Genomic DNA, 26,423 nt, shown 5'->3' on the forward strand with positions numbered 1-26,423 from the left:
TCTTCACTGTGAATTCTTCCACAGTGTTAGTATTTTGGGGTGTATTTACACGTTTTTGTGATGCATGAAGTTATTTTTCATCATGATGCCAAAGACATGACCGATACTCACCTTGGACTCTGAGCTGCTGCTGAGTGGAGGTTGCACATGTGGAGACATCAGCGCCTGCAGCCTTCAGCTGGCCGGCTATCAGGGTGCCATGTGCTGGATAAACCTGCAGTACAGCAGACACACAATGAGAGTTAAAATACAAATCAAGCTACAAAGCACATACAACCTTAATTTCAACTATTATGCCTTTGAATAACAGTCGGATAAGAGCAGAATAGGAAATCTCTTTTTGAATTACAAGCTGCTCCTTGTCTCGCAGTTTTTCTATTTTTAATATTTCTTTAAACTGATAGCACGGGCAAACGGTTAATTATTTACATTCGTACTGCAAACTCTGCTCTGTTTGCATCGAGAAAACATTGAGTTGAATGTTAAACTGTCAGCAAGTGATTAACTTATGAAAATGAAAAAAAGTGGTCTCTTTCATGGATGTTTCTGTAACAGGTGGCCCTCACTTGAATAACCAAAACAAAAACTTGAATTTCACTTACTCACTTAAAGGAGTCATCACCAGGAAATCGCAATTTCTCTTGTTAAAACATGCATATCTGTGTTTGACCTCAGTTGAAACTTGCCTGAAAGGCTGGAGTTTGAAAGTGGCGCCGTTTTTTCGCTTCTGCTCTTTTTCCGAACAGGAATAGCACACAAGGGTGTGCATTCCTAAAGCACGAGATTTTGATTCTGCGCCTACGGTGACGTCACCGTGGAGGCTACTTGCATAAGCCCACCCCTCTTTCACCACCCAACCCCCCCCCCCGTCCGCTACCTGACGTCCTGCTGTAAACGTGTCTCTTCAACCGTCTCTGGCTCTTCACTCTCCGGTTCGGGTTCCGACTCTGGTTCGTACATAAATGCCTGAATTCCGTAAGGTTCGTCATTTAGTGTGTGCGCCATGACAGGGGGCTGTTTATGTTTTGGAGTCTGCATGCAGGCAAGCCCCCCCGGCTCTGTCCTTCCTGCGGCGAATCAACGCGCGCCTCATTACATATTATACAATGCACATCCGGACCAGTCAAAACCTCGCGCGTAATCTCGCGTGATAAAATCGCGGTACGAAAAAGGGTCAGAACAAGCTCAATGTTTGATTGAAATTTTTTTTTTTTTTTCTAATAAGTTTTACGAATTGATCCAAAGCGATCCAAGGGGGGCTGGATACGTATAAAACCAGGTGATGACTCCTTTAAGGAGGCTACGTGCTTGATGAAGCCCAGAAGATTTAAAACCGGAAAATAGCTGTAAAAAGGCAAAAACGCTAGGCAGAGGTACACCCACGTATAACACGCTTTGGTTTGGTCCATTTCAGATGTCTCTGATTTAACATGGGGGCCAATGGAGCCGTAGGTGAGACTACTCACTTTCAAGCAGCTATGGCCAAATGTGTAAGTGTTTTTGGTTTCCACAGTTACAGGTCTGTGACCGGCACAAGATTATCTACATTTCCACCAAAGAATGATGTATGTAGAGTCAAAATTGTGGCATCGGCAGCAAGTTAGAAATATATATATATATTTTTTTTTTACACCTGCAGTGCACTCTAGCGATGACGTCATCCACTCTAGCTGTGAAGGTTCCTGTGCAATAGACAGCCATTTGTGTGGGCCCCAAAGTCAAGCGTGGGACATGAAAAGAAAAAGAAAAACCCAGATTTGAAACGCATTGTGTTTGATTTGGATGATGACGTTGCTCCAAAGCTTCCTAAACGGTTGCAACAGGAGGTTCCAGTGCTACCAAAAAAAAACAAACAAGATACGTAGGATTTAAAAACAACAGCCTCACAGTAAGAAGGTCCTGGGTCCGTCCCAGGTCCTCTCTGTTTTGAGTTTCCATGTTCTCTTGTGTGGGTTTTCTCCGGGTGCTCCGGTTCCCATTAAAAAAAAAAAACCTTTCCGGGAACCATCACCTTAACGCGGTGGAGAGGTTTGCGTGTCCCTATGACCCTGAGAGCTGTGTTGTCTGGAGCTTTGTGCTCCTGGTAGGATTTCCCATGGCAAATTGGTCTCAGGTGAGGGGCCAGACTAAGAATGGTTCAAAAGACCCCATGAATAACCTAGGAAGAAGAGGAGTGACCCGGCCCGGATCCCCCATCTGGAGCCAGGCCCAAAGGGAGGGCCCGTCAGCGAGCGCCTGACCGAAAGAACTACCGGTAGATCGCGAATACAAGTGGCCGAAATGAGTTTCCACAGGAGAGATAGGGTGAGAAGTTCAGTCATCACTGCTGAGCCGCTGCTCCTTTGCATTAAAAGGAGACAACTGAGGTGGTTTGGGCATCTGGTAAGGATGCCCACTGGGCGCCTCCTTAGGGAGATGTTTCAGGCGCGACCAGCTGGGAGGAGGCCACGGGGAAGACCCAGGCCTAAGTGGAGAGCTTATATCTCCACACTTGCCTGGGAACGCCTCGGGATCCAGTCAGAGTTGGCTGATGTGGCCCAGGAAAGGGAAGTTATCTTTGGCTATAGAAGCCAGACATTTTTAGCTATTTTTGGATATTTTATAGACCATCAATGAATCATATTCGGGAAATACTTCCTGCAATTATCTTTAAGTTCTAGCACACATAACATAAACTCTTATAGTCTAGCCCAACAAAACAAACTTCCATCCACTTGTAGCTAAGTAGGGGAAATATTCGGCCCAGGACCTGGTACCCACTGAGTGGTAAATGCAGTCTGGACGAGACTATGTGATGAATCAACCCAAGTATTTTAGGCAAACGTGGTGAATTTCCTCGTGATTGTTTCAGACCGAACCTGGCAAACACATCCTTACAACAGGAAGTGAAGCTGAGATGGGGCCCAACAGACAGAAACTACAAAAAAAAAAAAGAGGAAAACAAGACCAAATGCCAGATGACATAATACAATGTTGGGCCAACAGGACTGAACAGCACACAAATGACACTCCCACCACCTGCAGCTTTTTAGATCTCCAACTACACATTGTTGCAGTCTCTGAATGACACAATATGAACATTATTAATATCAAATATGGTCTCCTGAGCATTTTAATACTTCTGCTCTGGATTAAAGGTAAGTGCTATCCATAAAATTATAGCATTTAACCTTTGTTGTGCTGGAAGTATTTTAAATGGCTACAGTGTAAGAGTTCAAATGTATACTGGTGGTAACTTAAAAGTGTCTTATACACAGGTCTAAATGCTGATGAGGATGTCACCCAGACCAATATAGTGTGGAAGGACGAGGGTGACAACGCAACGATAAACTGCCATCAACGCAAGCATGGTAACTGTATCCAGATGTACTGGTATAGGCAACTGCCAGGAGAATCAATGAAACGAATAGTGTTCACAATAGTGGGCATCAATATTCATGATTTTGGAAATTTCAGCACAGATAAATTTGCAGCCACCAAGCCTAACGCTGAGAGTGGGACAGTCACAGTGAAGAATCTGTAGCCAGGAGATCAAGGCTTGTATTTCTGTGGCATCAGTCATCAGTGACACAGTGATACAGACACACTTTGCACCTGAACAAAAACCCCAGTGCACCGTTGGCACATCTACTAGTGAGTCCTTTTACCTGCTGAACTGTAGGGGGACATCATACAACACAGAGACACTCCCAGCCGTAACCCTTCATATCTGTCTAACGTCACACCTCCCATCACACAGACAGTCAGGCTCAGAACACAATAATGATCACAGCTGGTCTGATCAGACTCTCTGCAGCTCTGCTCTGGATTGTAGGTACTGTACATTATCATGCTGATCAATGGGAGGAGACATTTTAGGATTAGGAATTAAATTAGGAATAAATATATTTCCTTTTTCCACCCCTACAGGTCTAATTAATGGGGGTGATGTCACCCAGACCCCTCTGGTGTGGAGGGACCAGGGTCAGGCTGCCACAATGAACTGCAGTCACACTAAGGATGCTAGTTTTTTCCAGATGTACTGGTACAGACAGCTACCAGAGGAGCTAATGAAGCAAATCGTTTTCACGACTCTAACTCCTCCACATAAATATGAAAGAGGCTTCAGTGCAGAAAGATTTCCTGCAACAAGGAGTGACGCTCAGACTGGATCTTTAACGGTAGAGAAGCTGCTGCCTGATGACAGTGGAGTGTATTTTTGTTCTGTGAGTCAACACAGTGATCCAGGTGACTTAGACAGCTGCACAAATACTCAACTGCGGTGTTACAATGGATACAATTTCAATTGCCTGTAGGGGGAGCTCTAGAATTGTAGTGTGTTAACATTTTTGTTTGCATTTGCATTCAGTATTATTTGTGACATGAACACTGGAGAGTAGCAACATATATATTCATTTTTATGTTAAATAACTGGCAATGAATACAGAAATTGTCACACAATATGAACTCCATACTACTGAACACTAGGGATGGCATGATACCACTTTTTCATGTCCGATACCTTGAGCTATACCGATACTAGTCCGATATCCATATCAAACAACTAAGTTGTTAATACATTTGTCTGGATGCGCTTTGCTTAACTTAACTAGTGACAAAACATCATGCTCAAATTGGGAAACAAATATTCTACTCCCATAGCCCACAACTCAGTTATGCAATACTGCTCCTTCTTTATTTAAACATTTTCCCCCATAGAATTTAACTTTTAGCAGCACTTTTGATTGAAGCACATACTAATCACATATGCTGCTCATGTGACACATCTCTCACACTATGTGATGCAGATGGTCGTGAAATTGTATAAAAGATACTGAAATGATCTCAATGTGGCAATCGTGACTGATTTGATTAAAATCCAATGAGCTAGTCGGTTGACATGTCACACCAAGCCACAGACAAAGGGAATGAGTCCCCATAGCCCAAAGTGACTATTTTAATTTAGTTTCCGTTTTATTCACACCAACGAAGTGAAGTTAATGCGTGAGTTTTTGTCTTGATAAAATTGATGTACATACATATTTAGGACGTTGCATTAAAATAATCAAAATCTCTGTCTCCTCCCCTCTACGTTGACCCTATAACATCTGTACAGTCTGTCAGTCAGTGCAGCGACAGGAAGATAAAGACATCATGATCAGAAACATCGTCGTCATCACTCTGCTGCTTCTCTGGCTCTCCTGTAGGTTTTAATTTCGACTGTTTGCTTCTTAAAAGTAAAAACGTTTGTAACCCATCTCTGTGTTGTGACAATGCTTTTCTCTTCAAATGCAGGTCAATCGCTGAGCAGTAAAGTTCATCAGGCTCCATCATCAATATTAGGAAGTCCTCATGTTTTAGCAACAATCAGCTGCAACCATTCAGATAGTTCATACAATGTTATATTGTGGTACCAGCAGCAGACGGGTGACTCTGGCCTTAAACTCATTGGATATATTCTATATTCTCAACCAGCCCTCGAGGATCCATTCAAACAGCATTTCAAAGTGACTGAAGCGGCTCGGCCAAATCTCAACTTCACGTTCTAAAACTCCAGCCAGGAGACAGCGGCGTGTATTACTGTGCAGCTAGTAGACACAGTGACTCAATGACTCTCTGGCTCCTACAAAAACCCTCTGATAATCAGCCACAGAAATTCACACTAAAGAGGAGCACACCTGCAGCTAACTGCAGCCTTTGGCAGGAAATCCCCGCTGATATCCTCAGGATACCTGTGTGAACCAACACAGCAGGATGATGTACAAATCCACTGATAGAAGACATGAGACAGCCCATATTGTCGATCGCTCCACCTACTTTACATCCAAGCAGCTCTGTTCAGTTTGCAGTCATCATTATGAGTTTGTTTTCATCGGCGCAATGGTCATGATTACGTTACTCGTATATTTAGTAGCTCTGCCATTCTGTTCAACAGGTAATATTACATTAACTCACAAATAAATTGACCTAAATATTTCTACTTTTTGCTTAGTTTATTTTCGTCACTTAAGCGTATGTTTTAAATGTGTGTTGCAGAACTCTCAAAGAACAGTGTTCATCAGATTCCAAGCGCCCTCATCAAACATCCTGGAGAAGAAGTCCTAATTAACTGCAGCCATTCAAACACCGATTTTAATATGATCCAGTGGTATTAACAGTCTGCTGGGGAAAATGATATGGTCCTAGTTGCCTATGTACGATTCTCTAATCCAGTTGTTGAAGCGGACTTCAGTGACACTTATAAAATAAGTGGTGACGGGGGAAGTCTGGCATGTCTTCATATTCCAAAGTTGAGTCAATCTGAGGACAGCGCAGTGTATTTCTGTGCTGCCAGTAGAGCACAGTGCTGCACAAACCCTGGGTCTTTAACAAAAACCATCTCTGACGCACAGTGCAACAAATCACCACATAAACCACAAATAAACCACATCTACAGATATCAGACAGCTGGCTCACCATGACAGCTCGCTTCTTATTCCATCCATTATGCATCAATGTTATTGTGTTTCTCCACAGCACAGCACACAACATAAACCAACAATGGATTCAATCAGAAATATAAACTAGGGCTTCGACCCGAATGTTCAACTATTCAGTTATTAGTTTGTTGGGTAGTAAGTCAGTTTTCAACTTTGAGATTCCTTCTAGCAACACTGTATTCAACCTCTCTCAGATACTTATATCTGCTGTGGCTACGGATCATGTTTACAGAATCACTATGAGGACTCAAGTTCTCATCGCATTTGTAGTCTCGTCTCTGTGGCTTCAAGGTTAAGTTAGAGATTTTAATTTTTAATTGAATGTGGATTTCATTTTTATTACACTGCTTCTTTTTTACTATATCTTCCAACATCTTCATGTTTTTGCTTGCACTAAAAACTAATGCACATATAATTATTTAAAAATCAGGAATCATTACTAAAACCTTTGTTGCATTGTTCATAAAAGCTTTTTAGAAGGAATACAAATGATAATCAGCAAACAGTGATGTGAGAAGTCAGAGCAACTCAACAAAAACTGGTTGCCAAGAAATTTGGTGAGTGAATTAGAAACCAAATTTCGACTTTATCGTTCCAGTAGGTGGAGCTGGAGTTCCAGAAATTCTCTCCAGTTCAACACATTCACCACTGACATTTAGTGTAGCTGCTTTACATGAGGGCATTGATCAAACAATCTATAGGAAACTGCCAGGTTCAACATGCCAACATACTCTTTATCTTGGCTCATTGGTAACATCATTCATTCCAACATTATTCCTTTACCTTTTAAATCCACTTCATCTTTAGTTTCAGAATTGATCATTTTTGTTATAGGTGGTTGCCAGAAAAGCACATTGACTGTAGTTTCCTTCCCCTTAATGTAAAAACTTCTAACCCTAATCAGCATTTATGGCATGGTATTAAATGAAACCTAGAACAGACCCCTCCCAGCCCATTTTCTTGGAAGCTTTTGTCTATGCCAGTGGATGTACAGTCACGCCGTTTCACTTCCATTTCCTCCTCAAACCTTAGTCAGTTTAGTGGAGGCATCAGTTGACTAACAGAATCATAGTTTGTGAGATCTCTACTTGCATCTAAAAAGCTTAATATGCAGTCTGCCGCGCCAAGAAAAGGGTTTTGAGTATCTTTATTTTGAGGAAGTTGAAATGATCTGCCGTCTCCTCTTCTGTTGCCTGGCAGGTAAAACACCTTTTCAAATAGAAATAGCATATATGTTAAGTGGAAATATTGTTTTCCCCTCACAATATATCATTAAGTAACCAAGTTTGTTCTGTATTTTATGTTTCTATCCAGGTGTGTGTTTGGGTCTTGATGTCCGTCAGTCTCCCTCTGATCTCATTAAAAAACCTGGAGACAAAGTGCAGATTTTCTGCAGCCATGACAGAACTGACTACAGGCAGATGCTCTGGTACCAGCGCTCACCTGGAGACACAGCTATGAAACTCATTGGTTATTTGAACTTTAAAGACACCACAATGGAAGAGAAATATAAAGAGGATTTCAATATCTCTGGAGATTTGGGAGGAAATACAGCAAAGAATGGCTCTCTTATAGTCAAACTTGTAAAACAAGAGCACAGTGCAGTTTACTACTGTGCAGCAAGAGAAGCACGCTGACAAATATCCCCTCTGAACATTACAAAAACTGCACAGTCTTTTCTCATCAAGTCATGGATGAATTGTTCTAGACACCTGCTTTTGTGGTTGTACTTTGGTTTGATGCAATCACATAATTATTGGCTATACAACTGTTTCTCTTTGGTGGGTTTAATCTTTTAACAAGGAAAGCTATTACAATAAAACATTTAATATCTAATGAAATCTATCAAAAGCAAAAGATCTTTTGTGTGGAAATCAGGAAGAGTGTATACAGATCAACTACATGAAGCCACTCCTCCTTTCTACATCACGTTTGCATTCTACTTAAATGTGATTCAGTTTAGTGAAAAGGCACAAACAGCAGAATCTGCCATCACTTCACTTATACTGCATTTCATCCATGACTTAAGAGTAACTCAGTGCTTCATGTGAGCTCTCTACATGATGATTAGATTCCTCTTTTTCTTTGTCCTCACAGGTAACAACTGACACATTTTGAAGTAAGATATCCTTTTATTTGCCTTGGCATCTAAAAAATCACTAATCTGTCCAACTCTGCTTACAGCAGGTCTTTCTCTGGGGATCCAGGTCCATCAGTCACCATCTGCTGTCATCAGACAGGCTGGTGATGAAGTGCAGCTTGTCTGCACCCACGGACAAACCGACTACAAAGTGATGCTGTGGTACCAGCAGTCACTTGGAAACAAGGCTTTGAAACTCATTGGATATGTAGAATATAGTAGAATAAGCTATGAAGAAGAATTATATGAAGAGCATTTCAATATCATTGGAGATTTAAGTGAAAATACAGCAAAGAATGGTTCTCTGTTTATAGTGAACCTAAAAGAGCATGAGCACAGTGCAATGTACTACCGTGCAGCTCGATATGCACGTTGAGGCAGATCTCCTTCCAACTACACAAAAACTAAACAGCATCTCTTATCAACTGTGGTCTTGAGGAATCTCAAAAAGACTTGCACCAGCCAGCTGCAGTCGAGGTTTCCGTCATGTGATTCTACCTCACATCCCCATGTCTCTCCTTTTATTTACTTTTTTCATATTCACTTTTGTCATATGTCTCATTACCTTAATCATCCCTATACTTTTTACAGACAAATCTTTGTGGTAAAAATAACTTAAATCATTTCTTCACTACTTTCTTGTCATATTATAGGTAATGTGAAGGGTTCTCTGGATCTTTGTTTTCATATTCAAGCAGATAAAACAAGTCTTGTCTCTTTCTGTATAGGTATTTCTCTGGGGTTCAGGTCCATCAGTCTCCTTCTGCTGTCATCAGACAGTGATCATATGCAGCGTAAAACAAACAATGGGTCACTTTACATAATCAATCTTAAAGTGCCAGAACTGATTTTAAACTTAAGGTCAGTCAGTAAACAGTTAGTCGTCACTACATTTCAGCTATCAGTGTTACATGTAATGGCATGTATGCCATTCCCTGTATGTGAGGCTGTTACTCGAGCTGTTACTCTATTCTCACATAGACAGACATAAGGTTTCTCAGTGGAAACTTTTTTTTCAGATTTCTCTACATCACTTCCTGTCCCTCCTTATGATCCACAAAGAGAGACTCGGAGACTCAGACGGGTTCTTCATATTCAACATGATGCCATCTCATTTTATTGTTTCCATCATCACTGTGCTCTGGATTAAAGGTATATTGCACATTCATGATGCCATTTTTTAACATGTAATTAAATTAACACTAATATCCTATAATCACCTATTTCTTTCAATTTTTCTTGTAGTAATTTAATCCAAGCGCTCAATGTTTTATCGACCATTGGCAAAACAATGAAGCACTACTTGTTTTTTGATCTCTTTACAGGAGTTTACCTCGGTAAAGAAAACCAAGTGTTTCAGACTCCAACTCAACTGTTATCGAAACCAAATGATGAAGTTATCCTGAACCTCACACATAAAATCTGAATGAATGAAAAAGTTTCTCAGTGTGAACCTGTGCTCTGATTTCTCTTCATCACTTCCTGTCCCTCCTTCTGACCCACTAAGCTCTGCAGAGATCCCAGTTGGTGTTTCACATTCAACATGATGCCATTTCAACTTGTCGTTTCCATCATCACCGTGTTCTGGATTAGAGGTATTGTACATCCAATAAATGTAACAGTACATCAAATGCCAAGTGCACAATTATTTATTATGTCTTGATCTCTTTACAGGAGTTTACCTCAATAAAGAAGACCAAGTGTTTCAGAATCCAACTCAACTGTTATTGAAACCAAATGATGAAGTTAAGCTGAGCCTCAGACATGAAATCCAGACCTATGACACTATTCTCTGGTATCAGCGCTCAGGAGGAGACACTTCCCTGAAGCTGATTGCCTACGTGTCTTATATACGTCCTGTTGTGGAGCAGCCATTTCAAAGCCGCTTTAACGTGAGTGGAGATGGAGAGAAAACCGTTTATCTTCACGTCCTGAAGCCGAAATACCCTGAAGACAGTGGAGAATATTTTGGAGCAGCAAGTATTGCACAGTAATAAAGATGGAGGCAGCTCTCATACAAAAACCTCTATGATCCCGCAGATAACAGCACACAAAGAGGAAACCACTGAAACCATGTGACACAAGGCGTGAGACAATATGGAAGCTTCATATCTTGATTATTTTGGCAAAAATAATTGCAATTCACAGTATTATCCAGATAATGATCAAAATGTGCTTAAAAACTCTTAAATGTCACTGAAACATACTGGAATCACGTTATATTTAGTTAAGAAAAAAAATGTTGGTATCAAAAAATAAGACAACTTTTCTAAGTGAATGTCCTTTTTAGTTAAAAACAATTAAATAATCGTAAAGTTCTCCCTGCATAAATAAAGCAGAAATATATTGAATTAAAATGTTTCACTTCTCTACCATGATAGTGAGCTAGGCATATTTTTCAAGTAAATCGTGATATTTAAAATGATCACGATAATGGAAATTCACCATGATTTTAAGTGTATTTTATTCCAATGCGTGATAAAATCCTTTATCGTTCCAGCCCTACGTGGCAAAGTATCAAACTGCTGAAAAAAAGCCTTCATTAAAACTGGTTGATTAGAAGATACTATTACTTATTTAAACAGCACTGAAGGGAGGTAGAAATTGAAGTCAAAGACCCTAATAAAGATCATACCTATAGAATTTGTAAAATAATGTAACATACGGTATAATACATGTTTAAGAAAAGGATTAAAAGGATAATCATTTTTACAGACTGATAACCTAGGCATGGCTATATTTTATAATGATGTCATCACCCATAAGACTTACTCTAAGGCTGCTTCTTGGTTGGTCTGGATCAATGAAAAAAAGCTGATTCATTTTCTGTCGATCGACAATTCAATTGATCAGCAAGTGTTTTGAGCTATCCTTTACACCGACTTAATTCAAACAAAGGCGTAAACATGAAGCATACAGATTCTGTTAACCTCAAATAACTATAATTAAGAAAGCAAAATGCAGTACAGCATGGTCCTGAAAACAGAATAAACCAATAGGTGGAGGCACAGCACATGGTATGAAGCTTATATCTCAAGGATGTGGTGATGAATTAAGCCACACACACACATGCACGCACACTCATACCTCTTTCACCCTTTCAGTCTTATTTTTGCCAAGGAAATACTTGCAGTGCCTGATAATGTCTTCATGTATGCAGATCTTTTTCTTCATCTCTTTTTATTGTAAGATGTCATCCTGAATAACATACAAATTTGTCACTAATTATATTGTTATTTAAATCAATCAAACAATGATACTGAAATTAATTTGTTTTGCATCAATAACATTTGCTCAATCTGCTCTCTCCACAGGCCAGGTGAGCGCTGTTAAATTTCAACAATCTCCTCCTCAGATAGTGATGGAGAGCACTGAGGTCCAGATTAACTGCAGTCATGATGATAGTTCCCTATCATTAATGCTCTGGTATCAGCAAAGAAAGGACACTCCGTCTCTGACCCTCATTGGGTATGGATATGGAAACAGCCCCCAAAAGTATGAGGGTCAGTTTGAAGAACAATTCAAGCTTACAAGAGAAGACACTTTGAAAGGAACACTGATGATAAGCAAGGCGAACCAGTCATACTCGGCTGTTTATTTCTGCGCTGCCAGTACACGGTGATGTGGTTCAATGCCACTCCCTCACTAAAAACCCTGATCTTTTCCTGTATACGAGGTGAGTGCATTTGCACAAGAGGTGGTGTGTCTCTTAATACACCATCGGAGGGAGCTGTGTTTCTCAGGCTACGGCTCAAACTGGAAGGATGATTCCAGTTGTGATTGCATTTATTCTCATCTTGCCTCAATGTAAAGAAATTAACTGCAAAAACAGCAATTTATACGACTTTTTTTCCCCCACAGTTGCTTCGGTATGTCCTACTACTTTCTCATTTGTGTTTTTTTCCACAGATCAAGCGAAGAGTGTGACGTTTCAGTCGTCTCATCCCAGAATAGTCAGTGACACAGCCAAGGTAGAAATTGAATGCAGTCATAATGGCGCCGACCAGTATTTAATGCTCTGGTACCAGCAAACAAAGACGGGCCTGATGAGCTTGATTGGATACAGCTACAGCGGCAATGACCCCACCTATGAGCAGCAGTTTGAAGAACGGTTTAAGATAACACGAGAAAACGTCCAAACAGGAGCTCTGATTATTCCCAGTGTGACTCTATCAGACTCGGCTGTGTATTTCTGCGCTGCCAGTACACAGTGATGTGGGTTAATGTCACCGCCTCACTGAAAACCCCGTTTTCCTTTTTCATGTTGTCATGCTCAAGATCCTGAGGAAGGCTAAATTACAGCTCAATTACTGTTCTGATATTAACAACAAACTGATTTTAAACCAATTGAAAATAACGTGGTTCTTCCCTTTGTCAAAGAATCCTAAAAGTGTTCAAGTAATTTTTTTGCATTAATTGCAATGTCTATGAAGAGAAACAAAAAAGAGGTTGCATGCTGGAGGTAGTGTACACAAGGCTTACATCTTTCTTTCTTTCTTAAAGCAATTAAATAATACAATTACAAATTAGTAATACATTCATTTAAACTTTTTACATAATCACTCTTGCAACAGTTTGCAGTCAGCCATTTATGTTGAGATTAATTTAAGGTTTAAATCCACTACACCAATAAAATCCAATCCATCATCCATTCATTTGTGAATTTGTTTTGTTTTTTTACAAGATCTGCTGCGAGCAGAGGAAGAGGAGGTGTGGTGTGTGGAGATTGGAGAAGATAGTCATCTCTCATTTGATCTATGCATTTGTCAGACCGGAGTGAATGCTCCTCCTCTCATACCAGATTCCAGTAGGCCAATATGCCATAGAGAAATATTCAACACTGTTGATTGATTCATTTAAGAATGACTCCAGCTTTATATACAATTGCATTTTTACTGCTTGTTCTTGCAAGTAAGTCTGATTCAATATATTACATATTGCCTGCTCATTTTACTGTTTGGGTCTTATTGTAACATTTTTTTATTATAATTTATATAATTTTTTTAATAATGGTATTTCAAGATCAATTCCTAAAAATCACATTTCTTGAATGGAACCTTTACAGCTCCAACGACCTGAATTGGCTTTCTTCTTGCAGGAAAAGTGGCGAGCGTTAACTTTGTACAGTCCTCTCCTCAAGTTGTGAAGGAAGGGACAGAGGAGCTCAGGATTAACTGCAGCCATGATGACAGCAATTTACAAAGGATGCTGTGGTACCAACACAGAGAGAATGGCCGGTCTATGAGCCTCATCGGGTACAACGTCCTCCAGGCCGAACCAAAGTACGAGAAACAATTCAACGACTCCAGGCTCCAGATAAAAAGAGAAGACACACTGAGAGGGTCTCTGATCATTCACCCCGTAGAGTCATCAGACTCTGCTGTGTATTTCTGCGCCGCAAGCACACAGTGATGTGGGTTAATGTCACCGCCTCACTGAAAACCCTGTTTTCCTTTTTCATGTTGTCATGCTCAAGATCCTGAGAGGAAGGCTAAATTACAGCTCAATTACTGTTCTGATATTAACAACAAACTGATTTTAAACCAATTGAAAATAATGTGGTTCTTCCCTTTATCAAAGAATCCTGAAAGTGTTCAAGTCATTTTACTGACATGTAACATTTAAAGAATACGATGAAATGGGATATAAGCGATACAGACAAAATATGCAGGCCATTCATTTAATCACACAAAAATCAGTTTCATGATTTATAAAAAATCTAGTGAAACTTTCCCTGTCTGTAAAATACTTTTTTTTAAAGTCCCTGATATTCCAGATATTCCCTGAATTGTGGGGGGACCCTGTCAGATACAGGTAAGAAAAAAAGTCTATGAAGAGAAACAAAAAAAAAATGCTGGAGGTAGTGTACACAAGGCTTACATCTTTCTTTCTTTCTTAAAGCAATGAAATAATACAATTACAAATTAGTAATACATTCATTAAACGTTTTACATAATCACTCTTGCAACAGTTTGCCATCAGCCATTTATCCAATCCATCGTCCATTCATTTGTGAATTTGTTTTGTTTTGTTTTTTTTGTTTTTTTTACAAGATCTGCTGCAAGCAGAGGAAGAGGAGGTGTGGTGCGTGGAGAAGATAGTCATCTCTCATTTGATCTATGCATTTGTCAGACCGGAGTGAATGCTCCTCCTCTCATACCAGATTCCAGTAGGCCAATATGCCATAGAGAAATATTCAACACTGTTGATTGATTCTTTTAAGGATGACTCCAGCTTTATATACAATTGCATTTTTACTGCTTGTTCTTGCAAGTAAGTCTGATTCAATATATTACATATTGCCTGCTCATTTTACTGTTTGGGTCTTATTGTAACAATTTTTTAGTATAATTTTTTAATCATGCATGTCTATGGTATTTCAAGATCAATTCCTAAAAATCACATTTCTTGAATGGAACCTTTACAGCTCCAACGACATTAATTGTCTTTCTTCTTGCAGGAAAAGTGGCGAGCGTTAACTTTGTACAGTCCTCTCCTCAAGTTGTGAAGGAAGGGACCAAGGAGCTCAGGATTAACTGCAGCCATGATGACAGCAACCTAAATACGATGCTGTGGTACCAACACAGAGAGAATGGCCGGTCTATGAGCCTCATCGGGTACAACGTCCACCAGGGCGACCCGAAGTACGAGGAACAATTCAACGACTCCAGGCTCCAGATAAAAAGAGAAGACACACTGAGAGGGTCTCTGATCATTCACCCCGTAGAGTCATCAGACTCTGCTGTGTATTTCTGCGCCGCAAGCACACAGTGATGTGGGTTAATGTCACCGCCTCACTGAAAACCCTGTTTTCCTTTTTCATGTTGTCATGCTCAAGATCCTGAGAGGAAGGCTAAATTACAGCTCAATTACTGTTCTGATATTAACAACAAACTGATTTTAAACCAATTGAAAATAATGTGGTTCTTCCCGTTGTCAAAGAATCCTGAAAGTGTTCAAGTCATTTTACTGACATGTAACATTTAAAGAATACAATGAAATGGGATATAAGCGATGGCTGCATATAGACAAAATATGCAGGCCATTCATTTAATCACACAAAAATCAGTTTCATGATTTATAAAAAAATCAAGTGCTGACATTAAAAGAAAAAGTCGTCAAAAAGAGGAACTGATTCTTTTGTAAATATGAAAATTAAACAGTGAACAGATCTATTTTCTGAATAAAGAGGCAAAGCAGCACCAGCAACCTAGGTGGAAACAAATACCAATTTGACATGGAAAAGACTCAACCATGAGTATTCCATCCATCCATCCATCATCAACCACAAAATCCCCTGATATCCCATGACTTGGCCCAACAAACTTTCCCTGTCTTTTTTTTTAAAGTCTCTGATATTCCAGAAATTCCATGAATTGTGGGGGGGCCCTGTCAGATTCAGGTAAAATCCTAAAAGTCCCAAACAACCTAAAGAAATGCTCAGCCACTCACAGAAACAAATAAAATCCAACCCCAATACCATCTGTAGATGATAAAAGAAGACCTGTTGACGTGAGGTTTAACCGTTAGCCTTTAGCCGATGACTCACCATAAAACGAACTTAACAGACTCCTAATGTCATCTACATTTCATCTCTGTGAGCAAAAACAGCACCAAGATATCAAACACAAGATAGGTGAGCAAACGCAGCTAGCCATCAAGCTCTTCCGTAGGCTTCCCCGATGACAGCTTCATAAGCCTTTCCCATCCGAATGTCATAACCGTTAGCTTCGAAACGTTGCTAGCTTAGCCACACGTAGCTAGCCTAGCCACACTTAGCCAATTTAGCCAAACGTAGCTAGCTTAGCCAAACTTCAAGCCAAAACATTGACTCACAATCTACATATGAGCAGCAAATTCTTACCTCGTTGAAGTTAAGTTGTGACTCCGAGGATAGTAAACGTTTCTGAAGGAGTCCCAAGTAGCCAAGAAGCAAGACAGTTAGAGGAAAGGCTTTTTCGATTTGACTAATTACTCCGTCAAAAAATAGACTCCATTAGCAGGTTGGAGCACGGCAAAAAACGTAAATCCTCACCATGGCCGTGAATCAAGCAGCAGCAATTATTTTGGGCAGGTGTAAATATGCGTTTATATTAGTCATTTATGTGTCACAAAGTTTGCTTGCGCGTCAGTTTTCAAACAGTTAAATAGGAGCGCGCGGAGCGCTGTCAGTTTAAAAAGCCCGCCCAATTTATCAATCAAACTTTATTTGTATAGCGCTTTTCATACAAGCAATGCTGCCTTCGGGTAGCATCGGAATTATGGTAAATACGAGATGTAGAAACATTCTCCTAATTCCGACATCACAAGTGGGACGTAGCATCTTCCGACTATACGTGAAGGCAGCATTAATTGCAATGTCTATGAAGAGAAACATGCTGGAGGTAGTGTACACAAGGCCTACATCTTTCTTTCTTTCTTAAAGCAATTAAATAATACAATTACAAATTAGTAATACATTCATTTAAACTGTTTACATAATCACTCTTGCAACAGTTTGCAGTCAGCCATTTATGTTGAGATTAATTTAAGCCTTAAATCCACTACACCAATAAAATCCAATCCATCATCCATTCATTTGTGAATTTGTTTTGTTTTTTTACAAGATCTGCTGCAAGCAGAGGAAGAGGAGGTGTGGTGTGTGGAGATTGGAGAAGATAGTCATCTCTCATTTGATCTATGCATTTGTCAGACCGGAGTGAATGCTCCTCCTCTCATACCAGATTCCAGTAGGCCAATATGCCATAGAGAAATATTCAACACTGTTGATTGATTCATTTAAGGATGACTCCAGCTTTATATACAATTGCATTTTTACTGCTTGTTTCTGCAAGTAAGTTCAATATATTATATATTGCCTGCTCATTTTACTGTTTGGGTCTTATTGTAACATTTTTTTATTATAATTTTTTTTAATCATGCGTGTCGATGGTATTTCAAGATCAATTCCTAAAAATCACATTTCTTGAATGGAACCTTTACAGCTCCAACGACATGAATTGTCTTTCTTCTTGCAGGAAAAGTGGCGAGCGTTAACTTTGTACAGTCCTCTCCTCAAGTTGTGAAGGAAGGGACCAAGGAGCTCAGGATTAACTGCAGCCATGATGACAGCAACTTAAATAGGATGCTGTGGTACCAACACAGAGAGAATGGCCGGTCTATGAGCCTCATCGGGTACGTCCTCCAGGGCGAACCGAAGTACGAGGACCAATTCAACGACTCCAGGCTCCAGATAAAACGAGAAGACACACTGAGAGGGTCTCTGATCATTCACCCCGTAGAGTCATCAGACTCTGCTGTGTATTTCTGCGCTGCAAGCACACAGTGATGTGGTTTAATACCGATGCTTCACTAAAAACCTGCCTCCACTTATAACAGCTGCAGCTCAGGGGCTTATTTGAAAAGGCGGGAAATATGATGCTGTTTATTGGGGCATGAATCACTTTGCTAATCGATTGGGACCTTAAATGATGTGATGAAGTGGCTGAACATCTGCTAATGTTTATGTATATCCTGCAGAAATACACATATTTTGATAGCATTGATTCATTTGTCGCCTTCTTTCTTGTTTTACAGATTCCTCGTTCACCAGCCTCCCTCTGCCACTGCTCAGTCTGCACATGTTCAAATATTCACTGTCATCTTGCTCACACTGCAGATATGGAACCAGTGACATGTTACATAATACATAATATAAAAGACAACTTTCTAATGAAGGTTTGAGAACTCTTCTCGGTAAGTCATGATGTTCCTGCATCACCACAACAACGCTGATTGTTGCAGATATGAGAGCAGGTGTCAGCGTGGTAAAGATTACTCGTCACATTCATGCAGCATTATTGTCCGACACACTTTCTCTCACCTTTGTTTCAGGGTTTTAGTTTGTTATTTTATTTCACTGTAATTCTGTGTGCAGCCTGACAAGATGAAAGAATACTAAGTTAAAGAAGTTACCGTACACTGACCTCTACAGGGGCCATGTGGGATTACAATTAAATAATGAAATAATTTAACTCCAGTCAAGATATGTCAAAGGGAAGCCAAATCAAGTAATTTGAGGAATAATAGTGAGGAAATAGGCCGCATAAGCTGCAATTTAACATATAAGTGGTGAAAATGCTTATAATACTTAAATATCTACTTAAATAAGTAGATATGAAACAACATCAAAATGCTGTATTTTGGATAAAAGTATTTTGAATATATTTTGGTTAAATACTAATTTTTAATACATTTTAAATACAAAAAAACGTACAGTGTAACACCTCAACAAAAATAATTTTGTATTTTAATACTTTTTAAGATCAATATATTTATTTTATAGGAACAGATATGTAAACAGAAAAGATTAATTGAATATCATAGCATTTATGTGTAGTGGTAGAATGTAACACGTGATTGCAGATTCACATAACAAATACAAAATAAAATCAACAAATAAATGATGTATTATTATAGATTGAGCTCATCAAGCAGTTACGTTTCGCCCCACTTTTACCAGTTGCAACACTAAAGTGATGCTTTCATATTGATGCATCAAATAAGTATTATCCAATAATATAAAATAAATATAAATATATTAAAATAAAACATTAGATACTGACATAAGATACCGAGTACATTTACTTTTGGAACATTTTGAATGCAGGACTTTTACTTTTTTATTTTGGAATCATTTGCAAGTGGCATTTTACACCTTGACCTTTTTAAAGACTTATCTTGAAGAACAATATAAGGATCACCGTCAGCATCAGTCATCATCTGTCAGTAAGTGTGTGTCTCCTCAGTTCACTGATACCTGAGCGGATGAAGAGGTGTGACCAGCAGTGATGTCACTGCCTCTCAGCAGCTACGAACAAAGACCAGTTTCCCGTTTCCTTCCCACCGTTCTTGCTTCTTTTCTTAGCTGTCACAGAAATAGCAGCAGTCAGGTTGGAGCGCGTTCAGCCGCCAGTCAGCCGACCTGCACAGCTGCTCTCTCAGGCAGGCGGAGATGGAGGCTGAGATATGGAGAAGCTGGGTGGGGGAGGGAGAGAGGAGACAACGAGAGAGACTTCAGGTTTTTGTGTGATGCTTTTTCATCGTGGGGACAGGGGGGGCACGGTGATACATTCCTATAGAGCCGCTGTACAAAAACCTCCTCCCATTAACACCCATTGTGTAGACGGCTACAGGCTACCTGAGACACTTGGGAGAGCAGAAAAATACAAATCTGAAGGTGCAAGATGTCGGGCCAAACTGGCACTAGAAAGGCAACATAAATAGTAAATAAATGGCTGAAAATCATAAAGTTTTAAATCAGATGTGGAGCACTGGGATGCTGCTTTTATTCATCTTGACAAAAACAACACATTTGACCCATCATGAAGCTCATCCCACACGTTTAAACCTTCTTCATCCTGTGGATTATTACACTGGCTCTCAACATGCTGCTCATGGAAAGTTTTGAGCCTTTTTGGTAGAGGAGACATTCAGTGTGACTCTGGATCTGAAGCCTTCTTTGGAAAAGGAACCAAACTCACTGTTTTGGGTAAGTAGCGTCTCTCACTGCTTCGCTTCACTGCAGCTAACGTACAGTATTGGAAATGTTGGGATGAAAGTAAAGGACAAAACTGTGGTAATATTGAGCTGAAGTGAAAACACTGTGACCAACACTGATCCTGCTTACTTTGGCCAAGGAACCAAACTGACGGTTTTAGGTAAATATCTCAGTTATCACTGTGTTTTGATGAACGTCACATTGATTTAGAGTCTCGGTACAAACAGAAGTGATCATTCTGGGATTTTGAGAGTTTCATGCTCAGTATTTCTGCACTGTGACAACACAAACGAGGCTTACTTTGGAGAAGGAACCAAACTGACTGTTTTGGGTAAGTCAACTTGAACATAAGCTCCGTTATTAGATTGATGCAGAGGGAAACTTAATGTGCTTTATAGTTTAAGTTCACCTCCGTGCTTTTTGTTATCGAGCTTAAGCTCTGTGCCAATTCCGAAGCCTATTTCGGCCAGGGAACTAAACTGACTGTTCTCGGTAAGTAAGATGTCAAATGTTCTTCTGATTAATTCACCTGTAAGAGAAGTCAAATGTGAACAAGCAGGTTGGATTTTACAAGTTTAATGTCAAACAAAAACCCTCAACAACCGGACTGCAGTGTAGTAATGTTGTTGTTTTTTTGCACTTAAGGAAAAGTGACAATAATACAAGAAACACTTAAAAGTAATGTATGTAAAGGAGCAAAGTAAAAGCAGCATCTCGTCTGTTTTGAGCACCGATCAAGTTCACTGTGACTCTGGTTTTGAAGCTATCTTCGGTGGAGGAACAAAGTTAACGGTTTTAGGTAAGACATGGTTGTAATTAGTGTGTTATTATTTAAATGTGCAGCATTTAAGTCTAGTTTAGGTTCTTAAGCTTAAACGCTGCGTCAGTTTTAAGCCTTTTTGTGTTCTTAGTACGTTAATATACAGGCTGGTTATTGGAAGGGAAAATTTTATTGTAAAAAAAACAGGCTGTTGTCTTTGGCTTCAAAGAAAAGTTGTGTTTGCTATAAAACTAAAAAGTAAGGAAGTAAAGTAAAAGCAAAGTTTTGATCACTGACAAAGTTCACTGTGACTCTGATGGTCGTGAAGCTTTCTTTGGCAGAGGAACAAAGTTAACCGTTTTAGGTAAGAAATATACATTTCATGTACAGTCATGATAAATCTATGGCAATAATTCAGATAAAATCATTGTAATTCGAGTCATTCTTAAACAGCTTTCTGCTCAGAGCATTTTGTCCTCAAGCATAAACACTGTGTCAGTACGAAGCTTATTTCGGCCAGGGAACAAAACTCACTGTTCTTGGTAAGTAAGACGTCAACATGAATTCTCCTGTTAGAGAAGTAGAACATATAAAAAGGTCGGTCACTGAGAGAAACCGTTGTATTGCATAGATCATGTAGTGTAGTGTAAATCATCATGGTGGGCTGTTTTAATCACTGACAAAGCTCACTGTGACTCTGGTGGTACTGGAGAGGCTTTCTTTGGTGGAGGAACAAAGTTAACGGTTTTAGGTAAGAAAATCATCCAAATCAGTGTTTCTTTGACAAATGTACAGCGTTTAAGTCTAGTTCAGGTTCTGCTCAGAGCTTTTTGTTCTAAGTGTCAGAGTAAAAGCAGCATCTCGGTGGTTTTGAGCACCGATGGAGTTCACTGTGACTCTGGTGGTGGTGCAGAGGCTTTCTTTGGTGGAGGAACAAAGTTAACAGTTTTAGGTAAGAAATATATATGTATATATTTCATGTACAGTCATGATAAATGGCAAGAAATCAGATAAAATCATTGTAATTCGAGTCATTCTTAAACAGCTTTCTGCTCAGAGCATTTTGTCCTCAAGCATAAACACTGTGTCAGTACGAAGCTTATTTCGGCCAGGGAACAAAACTCACTGTTCTTGGTAAGTAAGACGTCAACATGAATTCTCCTGTTAGAGAAGTAGAACATATAAAAAGGTTGGTCACTGAGAGAAACCGTTGTATTGCAAAGATCATGTAAAAATACATGTAGTGTAGTGTAAATCATCATGGTGGGCTGTTTTAATCACCGACAAAGCTCACTGTGACTCTGGTGGTACTGGAGAGGCTTTCTTTGGTGGAGGAACAAAGTTAACGGTTTTAGGTAAGAAAATCATCCAAATCAGTGTTTCTTTGACAAATGTACAGCGTTTAAGTCTAGTTCAGGTTCTGCTCAGAGCTTTTTGTTCTAAGTGTCAGAGTAAAAGCAGCATCTCGGTGGTTTTGAGCACCGATGGAGTTCACTGTGACTCTGGTAGTAATGAAGCTTTCTTCGGCGGAGGAACAAAGTTAACGGTTTTAGGTAAGAAATCAAAACAAATCTACAAATTGTTGCTGTGGCTGCAGTCACATCCAGTGTCAGTAACTTTTGTGAAGTTACATTTAGTACAGAACTAAAGTAAGAGCAGCATCATGGGCTGTTATAATAGTCTTATAGTAGCTAATAGTTTTAGGAAATCATCATGTATGATTTTGTTGAGAACACTTTTTAAAGACTCTCAAAGGATCAACTGACTCCAGAACACCACCGTTGTAAAGACTAGATTAAATGAAATAACCATCATGAGCATGAGCAGCTGTTTAAATGGTCTCAGATAGAATAGAGAGAGGAGGAAGTGTTTTAGTAGCAGTTGAACGTCTCTGTGCTCATACAACGAGGCTTTCTTTGGAGCTGGAACTAAACTCACCGTTCTAGGTAAGAAAACATCTATATACTTGCTGAGTAGGAGGAGGAAAGAAATCTACAGTGTTAAACACACATTTTAGAGTATTCTCTACTTTAAAAAGTGCAAAAAAATAGAGGTTATGGTGGTAAAAGCTGCAGCTCTACGGCCAGATGACTCCTCTCAGTTCTTATCAGCTCTGTGAACCACTGTGAGTTCACAGGAGGTTTACTTTGGAGCTGGAACTAAACTCACCGTTCTAGGTAAGAATCTCAAAAACTCACAAACTCATGTTCTAGAGGATGGAACAGCAAACATAACAACCAACTTGCTTTAATTGACCTTAAATGAGAAGCTTAGTTAAACTAATTTGGTGAGAGTGTATCGAAGGTTTTGCTTCCTGAAAAAAAGTGCAGAAAGCTTGAGCAGTTTTTATGAAGCCTGGTTTCAGTGTGAACTACGAGCCTGCTTACTTTGGCAGCGGCACCAGACTGACTGTGTTGGGTAAGAAAACGACAAAAAAAATCAATCAATCGGAGCATTGTTGAGTTAAGTTGAGTGTCTTGTTTGCTTAAAATGGTCAAAAACTGTAAATGAAAATGTCCAATTTGTGATAATGGAGAAAAAAGGCTGGTTTTAGTCAAAGTACCAGATTTAATGCATTGTTTTCAAGCTGTAAAAATGTATTTCATAGAATATAAAAGTTTTTAAAAACAGATGGTTGTTTTTGTCCCATCTAAACGTGAATGAAATGTCTATTTAAATGTCAGTCATGAGTCTGTGAGTGGGATCCATGTGATAAAGTGATGCTGTTAAATAAAATAGCTTGTGCTCCAACAATCATGCTGCTGATTTTGGGGCTTGTTCTTGGTTGGATCCCCGTGATAACTTCATGATGGTGTTGTGTTTGGTGTTGATGCTCAGTGTGAAGCTGTAGATCTCCAGGCAGCTTTCATTCACGTGTGTTTGTTTGTCCTTGCAGAAGCAGGAGTTCCGATCACCCCACCAACAGTGACAGTGCTTCCACCGTCACCAAAGGAGTGCCAGGAAGACAGAAATGCGAGGAAGAAGACCATCGTTTGTGTGGCCACTGGGTTCTACCCAGACCATGTCCATGTATTCTGGGACATCCACGGGAACAATGTCACCGACGGTGTGGCAACGGACAACGCTGCCCTGCGGAAGAACGGCACAAAGTATTACAAGATCACCAGCAGGCTGAGGGTCGATGCCAAAGACTGGTCCACACCCGACAACATATTCACCTGCACCGTCAGCTTCTTCAACGGGACGCATACTGAATATTATTCTAAATCAATTCAAGGAGAACAAGGTAGGTTTCATTCAAATGAAAAAGACCTAAATGTGTTCTTTTTGATCCTCATCTGCTCCATTTTCTTATTCTTCTAGCAACGTCAGGAAAAGTCATGACAAGAGGTAAATATACTTAATGAGCTGAAACCAGAGTGCTCAGGATGTTTCCTCTTTGTGTCACTTATGTGAATGTGTTGAACTTTCTCTGCAGAGAAATATTTGAGAACCATACAGAGTGCCAAACTCACCTACGGCATTTTCATCGCCAAGAGCAGCATCTACGGTGTCTTTGTAGCGTTCTTGGTGTGGAAGCTTCAGGTTTGTTACCAGTTCTACGTCTCTTCACGTACTTATTCTGTGTTTCACATTAAAAAGATGTCCCTTTTCTGTCTGTTGCAGAGTTCAGCTGGAAAGCAGAACAACTGAGAGCAGCCGAGGCCAGAAATAATCACTCAAATGGAGGAGATGGATAGTGTTGGCGTCTGTAAATAAAAAGCATTCTGCTGCTCTTTGTGTTTTCTAACATGTTAATTCTTTGGCGTCACTTGTTTGCTTGCTTTTTACTCAATTAAAAATAAAAACAGATTTCAGAGGAACTCAATCAATCGTGTGCTTTCACGTCTCTACTCCAGAATGTCTCCAGATAGTAAAACTTTATTGATATTTAAACGGGTACGGGTTCACCTGCATATCAGACGCTGCTCATATAATAACGGCTGATTTAAATGAGAAAGAACTAGATATCTCATGTGAACATCTCTTTCCACAGACGCTGTGAGGTCATTTTAGTGGCTCGTTGTTTCTGAGAAAGCTATTTTCTTCACCTACGTATAAATGTTGAAATGTCTCAGCTCAGAAAAAAACTTCACAAGCAGATCGCATCAGTTTTTCCAGAAGAGCAAAGTGAGAAGTTTCAGTGACATTTGACTTGATTCCATTTCATTTGACTTTACTAAAGAGGGTTTATTTGAATCATATCTAGTTTTTTTTTTTTTTTAATTTGCACAATTGAGAGAAGCTTATTCTCTTCATGAATAAAGAAGACATAACTTTAGTATCATCTTGTACGAGTAGTAAGTAAGTTAGTGAGTCGACCACACAACAACAGGAAGTAAATGTTCTCGTGGGTGTACAGAAAGAGGTCAAAGCTGTTGTTGGTGAGGGAGACGAACCGAAGTCTGAAACCCTGCAGAGGAGAGGATGTGGTCTGAGAGCAGCCTGCAGATCCTTCTCAGTGCTGAGAAATGACGAAGGTGCAACCTTCCTCTTCACCGCAACCCTTCGACTCACAGAGCAGCTGCATCTTTGCACCAACCCCCCCATGTATGTGTCACCTGAGGCTACAGTCATCCGCTGCAGAATATGCAGAATGCATATACAATGTGTTATTCAACGTGGAATTCAATAAGAGATGTAAGATCAATTTTGTGGCTTCCATCTAAACCGTTGACCATTAAACTGATCAGCAAGGACCCCAGTGGGACACAAACTGACTACTACTTGAAAAAAAACATGTTTGTGTTTGAAGTCACATAAACAGGAAACAATGTGTGCGACACCCAACAGAAACAGACATCTGCCAGCTGAATCCTACACACAACTTGATCAAGATGTGTGTAGGATTCATACAGTAATTCAATCCAAAACTAGAACAAATATGACAGTTTTTTCTGTCATATTTATTTTTTTATTTTAACTCTGTGTTATTTAGATTTTCTGTATTCATTTACTATCAAATGAATACATAAAATCTAAATAACACAGAGTTAAAATTTAAAAAATAAATATGACAGAATCAGCATTAGGTTACAACCACATATCCACATATAGCAATGGTGTAGATTTACAGGATTTATATGCAAAATTATTTTTAGAAACCTGAAAGATCCACCATTGTGATTCTCTAGGTCTACAGAAACCCTCTATCTCAGACTCAGTTATATAAATAATAGGTAGTCTATTACCTTTACTGCTCTCTACTGGTGACTGGTGAAATTACAACATAGCAATTGCATGGCTTGATGCTGCAAATGGAGAATGTGATGGATGTGGAACCGGAAAAGTTTTGATAATTTTCCTCCACTAATTCAACTAGTTCAAATTCAGTTTGTCAGACTCAGCTCTTCACTGTGATTTCATCCACAGTGTTAGTATTTTGGGGTGTATTTACACGTTTGTGTGATGCATGAAGTTATTTTTCATCATGATGCCAAAGACATGACCGATACTCACCTTGGACTCTGAGCTGCTGCTGCTGAAGGTTGCACATGTGGAGACATCAGCGCCTGCAGCCTTCAG

General features: G+C 39.6%; 1 protein-coding gene across 1 annotated transcript; it reads left to right on the forward strand.

The window, feature by feature from the left end:
- Nucleotides 1-1,430: 1,430 nt before the first annotated feature.
- LOC311016277 (M1-specific T cell receptor beta chain-like) lies at nucleotides 1,431-24,726 on the forward strand (the record flags this gene model as incomplete). Its single annotated transcript, XM_084013878.1, has 9 exons — nucleotides 1,431-1,452; nucleotides 3,258-3,350; nucleotides 3,740-3,814; nucleotides 3,910-4,227; nucleotides 20,594-20,629; nucleotides 23,794-24,144; nucleotides 24,222-24,248; nucleotides 24,337-24,443; nucleotides 24,525-24,726. The coding sequence occupies 9 exons, from the start codon at nucleotides 1,431-1,433 to the stop codon at nucleotides 24,549-24,551; spliced, it is 1,056 nt and encodes a 351-aa protein (XP_083870004.1). The 3' UTR covers nucleotides 24,552-24,726.
- Nucleotides 24,727-26,423: the final 1,697 nt, after the last annotated feature.

Source organism: Eutrigla gurnardus (genome assembly GCF_963514095.1).
Source record: "Eutrigla gurnardus genome assembly, chromosome: 7".
In the NCBI taxonomy this organism is placed as follows: Eukaryota; Metazoa; Chordata; class Actinopteri; order Perciformes; family Triglidae; genus Eutrigla; species Eutrigla gurnardus.